Here is a 6,990-nt window from a genome sequence, read left to right as displayed (position 1 = left end):
GCATCATAGTTTCCTCTTCCCCAATTAAATATCCTCCCATTTTGCCTAATCCTCTCCTTCTCCATAGCTATGTCCTCGGGGCAATCAGAAATGGGCAATGAAACCGGCCCAGCCAGGAATACTGTTATTACTGGAACAAATAATAAAAACAATTCCAATACACCGAAATATACATGCCACTGGTTAAAGGTCCAGGATATGTTTAAACCACACCATCTTGTATTATGTGTGGGAGCTCAGGTGTGGGTGGGCTCCCCCCGCAAACAAAACCTGTACCTAAACTTGACCATCACCTCTGCTCCCGGTGGAAATAACAGCAATCAGAGGGTGAGGTGTGGGCAATATGGGGCAACACTCACTGGGTCACTCCACAAAGGCATGGACCTAATGGGCAGAGGGTCTCCTCCTGGGTCACTGTTCTGACTCAGTACAATCATGGAATACAGTTTCCAAGCAGAAAGTATAATGAGTGCAGAAAGAACAACAACAATGGCATCACTGACAGAAAAAAGCCAGCTCATATAAAACCACCGAAACAGGCACAGCAGCTCAAATAAACTCAAGCACCTGCATCCAATAACCCAGGCTGATGCTGCAGGAGGGACTCAAGCATAATTCCAGGAAAAACTGGCTGGGAACTCATCAGAGAAGACAGGACAATGGAGATGGGCTCGATGTTCTCACCACTGACAGAATAACGGCTCACGCTTTGGGCCTTCATTATCAGGAGCAGCTCTACGATCCCAGGCATGGTCAATCCGACTGGGAAAGGCCAAACTGCAGAACAGCTAATAGCAGAAAGGAGCTGATTTCAGCAAATGTGTGAAAGGATTAAAGAATAACAACTATTGGAGATCAAACCCGAAATAAACTCTCAGGAAGAGGAGTGAATAGAGAAGGTAAGAGAGCACGAGGGAATGTTGCAGGAGGTGTGTTTTGGTGAATCAGGGAGATTCCACAAGCAGCTGCTTTTTGGCTTCAATCTTCGAGAGAGGAATTTATGAATTCCTGATGTTTGTTGGAGGTGAGGTTGGTGATGCAAGAATCCAGGAGTTCTCTTTGCATCACACAATTATCTAGGAAGAGTAATATGTTTTGGTCCAGAGTTCAACCTACAATTATCCACTTAAACCTGAGAATGTGACAGCACGGCTGCATCTAATCAGGAGAAAGGATCCTGACCAGATAAGAAAAGCAAACATAGGGGAACATCAAGGCAGTAACAATCATAACACAATAAGCCTTAGGTACATTTGTGCACATTGAAACAAGAGCAATGATGAAGATATAAGGAGGACACTTCCTGTGGTGGATTGGAAAAGTACATTAAAAGGTTTCATAGGATACAGGCAGTGACTAGTATTTAAAGAATTAATGCTTAGTTTTCTAAAAACATACATTCCTTTAAGACAAAAAAACCAAACAGGACAAGGAAGAGAACTATTGCTAATCCAAAGTGGTGGCTCATTAAGTTGTCAATAAACAGCCTGAATATTGGGAGAACTCAACAATCAAGAAACTGAAAAAGAGAGAATAGAATGTGAATGCAAAACAGCAAGAAACGTAAAGATGGATTGGAAAAACTTCTGTAGGTATATAAAAAGAAAAAGCTCAACAAGGAAAAAGGTAGGTCCATTGGCAGCAGAGACAGGATTGAAAACACAGAAATGAATAACTGAAACTAACAGAAACTTCCCAACCATGGACAACGTGGCCATGGTGAGAAATTTAGGAAAATTGAGTGAGGTGTGCAGTGAGGCCATTTTCAATATGAAGACTAAAAAGTCACATTTTTCTGGCCTTGTTCTACACTCTAACAATTCAGTGATTCTGAAAAAGGGAGGGTGCAGGAGCAGCAAACAATGTAGACTGCAGGCAGTATCCTTAAATGCCACGAGGAATTGAGGACAGAAGCAAACATGGCTCCCTTCAATTTTACAGAATTCTGGTGAGACTGTAGCTGGAGCATTGTTGGCAGCTCTGATTCCCTTACCTGAGGATTTACCATAGAGAGAGTGCAATGGAGTTTAACCAGATGCAACTCACCCATCAGGAGAGGCTGGGTCAAAATTATCCAGACTGTAGAAGAAAGAGTTAGGTGATCTCATAGAAAGAAATAGATTCTGGGAGCATGTTTCCCCTGACTGGATTTTAAACCCAGGGGACATGGTCTCAGAAAAATGGGTCAACCATTTCGCCCACAGATAAGGAGAAATTTTCTATTTTCTAACCCAGGGGACTGTGGAAGCTTAGTCTTTGAGCAGGTTCAAGACATAGATTGATAGATATCAAGTTACTAATTTCATCAAGAGGAACATGGAGATAGTGTGGGAATAGTCCTCACTTTCTCCTCATAGTGTGGGAATAGGTCATGATCTAGAATGTGGAGGAGGAGGGATGGGCTGAATGGCCTACTCTTCTCCATGTACTAGGGAAAGCAGCATAACAATCACAAAGGCCACAATTTATTGAAAAGCAGCTGATCTGAAAAGGAATGAAAATGGCACAAAGGAAAATAAAATGAAAAAAACTGATAGACTAATGAAAGTACCACTGGACACATTGACAAAGGTGATCAATAGAATCCAGAAATTGGCTGAGCCAGTACTGCTCCTCCCATTGGCTGAGCCATTATTGCTCCTCCCACTGATGAATTAAAGCAAACCAACAAAATTGAAAATAAAGAAAAATGATAATCACAAAACAGACAAGATGAGGCATGAATAAGAAAGGCAGATAGGAAACAGTTCAGAAAGGAAGTGAAAATTCAGAAGGCAAAGAAAGAGAAAAGCCAAAGTTCAGCAAAGCTGGAAAATAAATGGAAAATCAGGATCAAGTCACTATTAAACTCACAGGAATAAAACCCACACTTCCCAGGGAAGTGGTACTGAGTAAATTGTTGGAGCTGCCAAGTGCCCGTGTTCTGATGGGCCTCATCCAAGGATCTTCAAAGAAGAGGCAAGTGATACAGTTGATGTATTTGGCTTTTAATCTTCTGAAACTGAGCATTCTTGACAATAAAGCTAATTCAAATTCAAAATATCCTAACTTCAGAGATAAGCCTTTTGTTTGGAAGACAGTGAATTAATACCTTATTCAAAGAGGGAGGCAGACAGAAAGCAGGATACTACAGGCCAGCTCATTTCACACAGACATCAGGAAAATGTTACAGGCTGAGAATTTGCAACTAGACTCATAGAATCCCTACAGTGTGGAAGCAAGCTAATCAGCCCATCAAGTCCATACTGACCCTCCAAAGAGCAGCCCACCCGGACCTACCCCAATATTCCCCAAGGCTGATCCACCTAACCTGCACATCTTTAGATTGTGGGAGGAAATTGGAGCACCCAGAGGAATCTCACATGGACACAAAGAGAAGGTGCAAAGTCCACACAGCCACCAACTCCAGGTCTCTGGCATTGTGAGGCAGCAGTGCTAACCACTGAGCCACTGTGTCACTCTGGGTCAGTGCTAACCACTGAGTCCCTGTGTCACTCTGGGTCAGTGCTAACCACTGAGTCACTGTGTCACTCTGGGTCAGTGCTAACCACTGAGTCACTGTGTCACTCTGAGGAACTTAGATAAGTTCATGATAATTAGGCAGAGTCAGCATGGATCTGTGAAAGGGAATTCATATTGAAACATTCTACTGGAGCTCTCTGGGGTGGGGGTGTGTGTGATGAATATACCATACTTAGAGTTGTAAAGGGCCATAACATCTTAAGATTTAGTTCAGTTAGGTTAATAAAGTCTGATTAGTGAGCTGGGTATGTCATCAGTGATGTTTGCTCTTCGACAGCGGGAAGAGTAGGGACTGATGCTTGTACTGTACTAGAGTTTTACAAAGAAACCTGTTTACTAAACACATCTGTAATGCTCACTCTTATTGTTTCTGCCAAAGTTTAATACACTCCAGGAGCTCTTTAACAGTTTTCAACAGTTATTTTGGAGTTAACTGCCTGTAGTCATTTTGGGATTGCATTGTCCCACAGGGTTACAGATGTCTGCCCATAAACCCAGCAGTCAGAGCACATGGGGACAGTGGGACCTCCTGCAGCTAAACGTTTGCAAAAAATGTAGGAACTATCGATTGTGGGTGACCAATCAGAGCAAGGTCAGTCCGTACAGGAAAGAGAGCTCTTCCAGTCTTTGCTTTGTTCCTCTAATCACGGATAATTATTTTTGCGCGCACATTCACTGCTGAGTGTGCTTATCAAAGCAAACATCAGACAGAACCAGCCTCTGATTGGAGGACCATGTTATTGGGGTTGCTGTCAGATGGGTGCAGGGCGTTGGGGAGTTGGGGGTGATATTCCCTGCTGTAAATGAGGGGGATCTGGGGAAAGGGGTGGGGGATTACAAAAAAGAGAGGACAGTTTTAAACCTGTCAACAAAGGAATGCTCTTCTAACTGAGAGTCACTGAGGTACTGAGTACCTTGAAAATGAATGTGGAATCTCTAGATTATGGCTGCAGGTGTTCAATAGCTATTACAGGAAATAAACTGTAGCAGATGATAAAGTAACGAAAATGCTGTCAATTGTTCAATTTGAATCTGGAACTGAGATTTGAAATGTGCTAAAGAGAGGATTAACTGCCTGCTCAAAATGTTCGACCTTCATTGTTATTCAGTAGAAAGACATCGGCTGTCACCTCAGCAGACTGTGGAATGTGTATTGAAGGTGCCTGCGAAGAGAGGTTGAGGGAGCTCAGGCTTTTCACACTGCAGAGAGAAGGAAGAGAGGTGACTTGATGGATGTGTACAAGGTAATGGGAGCCAGAGGTAGAGTAGATAGCCAGAGACTTTTCCCCAGGGCAGAAATGGCTGTCACGAGGGGACATAATTTTAAATTGATTGGAGGAAGATTTAGGGGAGATGTCAGAGGTAGGTTCTTTTCACAGAGAGTGGGGGGGTGTGTGGAATGCACTGCCAGCGGTGGTGGTAGGGTCAGAGACATTAGGTACATTTAAGTGACTGCTGGACAAGCACATGGATGGCTGTAGATTGAGGTGTGTGTAGGTCAGGTTGATCTTAGATTAAAATAAATGCTTGGCACAACATCATGGGCCGAAGGGCCTGTACTGTGCTGTACTGTTCTATGTTCTTTGTTCTAAAGTGTGAAGGTGTGTTAGCTATCTTGTATAAATATTTGTTACAAACTAATGCCTATTGCCTCGTGGCAATTTAAACAACGTGATATGGGGGAGATTTCCTTGAGTTTGTGGTTTTAGCTTCAGTGAAGAATGGGGAACATTGAGGAATTGTTCTCATTCTGTTTCTGTGCAAGTCCAAATGTTAAGTCAAATCCAGAAGGGATTGTTACTGTGGTGACGGAATTATCTAAGAGTGAAGTTAATGAGAAAGATAAAGGAGCTCCAAAAAGCAGCTCTCAGGGAAAATCCCAAGAAAATCCCTTGAAAAGGAATTCTGTTGATTGGTGCCTGAAGATCATCGATGAAGGTCATCAATGAAGGTCATCAATGAAGCCAGCTGGATTCCTGATTACTTTGTCATCACCACTCTCTTTTAGTTTAAATTAGGACCGGAAGTGTTTGAATTTATCCTGTCATGCTGTTTGATGTCCTGGGAGGGGATTGAGTGAGGTGAGGATTTCCTGTGATGAATCACCCAGAGGCTACTGGGGCTGGTGTGAGCTTCTGCAATTTCAATCCAATTGATCCTGTTCCTCTTGTCTCACAGGGAATTCCCGGATCACCTGGACTGAAAGGTGAACAAGGTGAAGAAGGTCCACAGGTAAATGACAATGTACTTTATAATATCACACATTGAATGTAAATACTGGTTTAAACTTCCAATTGAGAATGTTTTAGCTCAGAGAATGAGACAAGGTAATGTAAACTCAATGGTTCATCTTTGAAAAGGCCAAAGGAGCACAGAGATCTGGGATCATCCTGCACTAATCATTTGAAGGTGTACATAAATGTTAAGGTGGCTGTTATATGAAGTATTTGAGATTCTAACTTTTATTGTTTCAGGCATGGAATTAAAATTTATGCTCAGTCTTGACAAATGAACGTTTGGGATCTGAGTGGGTTCCCATACACCAGATACTGCTCTTTCAGAAGGATGTCCAGGTCTTGGAGAGGGTGTGCAGGAGATTGACTGGAATGGGATTGGATAGGCACAGGGAAGATAGTAGTACTATGAAGGGTGTAGAGGTTAGTCGGATCATAGAGTGGGATAAAAGGTGGGTACAACATTGTGGGCCGAAGGGCCTGTACTGTGCTATTATGTTCTAAGAATGCTCCACTGTTTGATTATGGCTGTTTTTCTCAATCCTCTTCTCCAGCCTTCTCCCTGTAACCTTTGATCCCCTTACTTATCACATACCAGTCTACCTCCATCTTAAATACATTCAATGATGTGGCTTCCACAGCCCCCTATGTAATGTGTTCCACAGAGTCACTAATCTCTGGCTGAAAAAATTCCGCCTCATCTCAGCTCTTTAGGGTCATCCCTTCACCCTGAGGCTGTGCTCTTGGGGCCTAGTCTCTCCTCCTGGTGGAAACATCTTCCCCATGTCCATTCGATCCAGGTCTCTCAGTATTCTCTAAGTTTCAATCAGATACAACATAGAACACGGAACAATACAGCGCAGAATAGGCCCTTCGGCCCTCGATGTTGCACTGACCTGTGAACTATTCTCAGCTTGTCCCCCTACACTATCCCATCATCATCCATGTGCTTATCCAAGGAATGTCTAAATCTCCCTAATAGAACATAGAACATAGAACAATACAGCACAGAACAGGCCCTTCGGCCCACGATGTTGTGCCGAACTTCTAACCTAGATTAAGTACCCATCCATGTACCTATCCAAATGCCGCTTAAAGGTCACTAATGATTCCGACTCTACCACTCCCACGGGCAGCGCATTCCATGCCCCCACCACTCTCTGGGTAAAGAACCCACCCCTGACATCTCCCCTATACCTTCCACCCTTCACCTTAAATTTATATCCCCTTGTAA

At 43.1% G+C, this 6,990-nt stretch overlaps 1 protein-coding gene across 1 annotated transcript in view; it reads left to right on the top strand.

Moving 5' to 3' along the window:
• col11a1a (collagen, type XI, alpha 1a) overlaps positions 1-6,990 on the top strand; it is a 251,811-nt gene that overhangs the window by 57,548 nt on the left and 187,273 nt on the right. The window contains exon 10 of the mRNA XM_043700060.1: positions 5,701-5,754. Coding sequence (XP_043555995.1) covers positions 5,701-5,754 — 54 coding nt within the window. The remainder of the gene's footprint in view (positions 1-5,700; positions 5,755-6,990) is intronic.

This window comes from Chiloscyllium plagiosum, chromosome 11 (genome assembly GCF_004010195.1).
Source record: "Chiloscyllium plagiosum isolate BGI_BamShark_2017 chromosome 11, ASM401019v2, whole genome shotgun sequence".
Taxonomy (NCBI): domain Eukaryota; kingdom Metazoa; phylum Chordata; class Chondrichthyes; order Orectolobiformes; family Hemiscylliidae; genus Chiloscyllium; species Chiloscyllium plagiosum.
The sequence above is the reverse complement of the archived record's forward strand: the minus strand, read 5'-3'. Positions and strand labels throughout refer to the sequence as shown.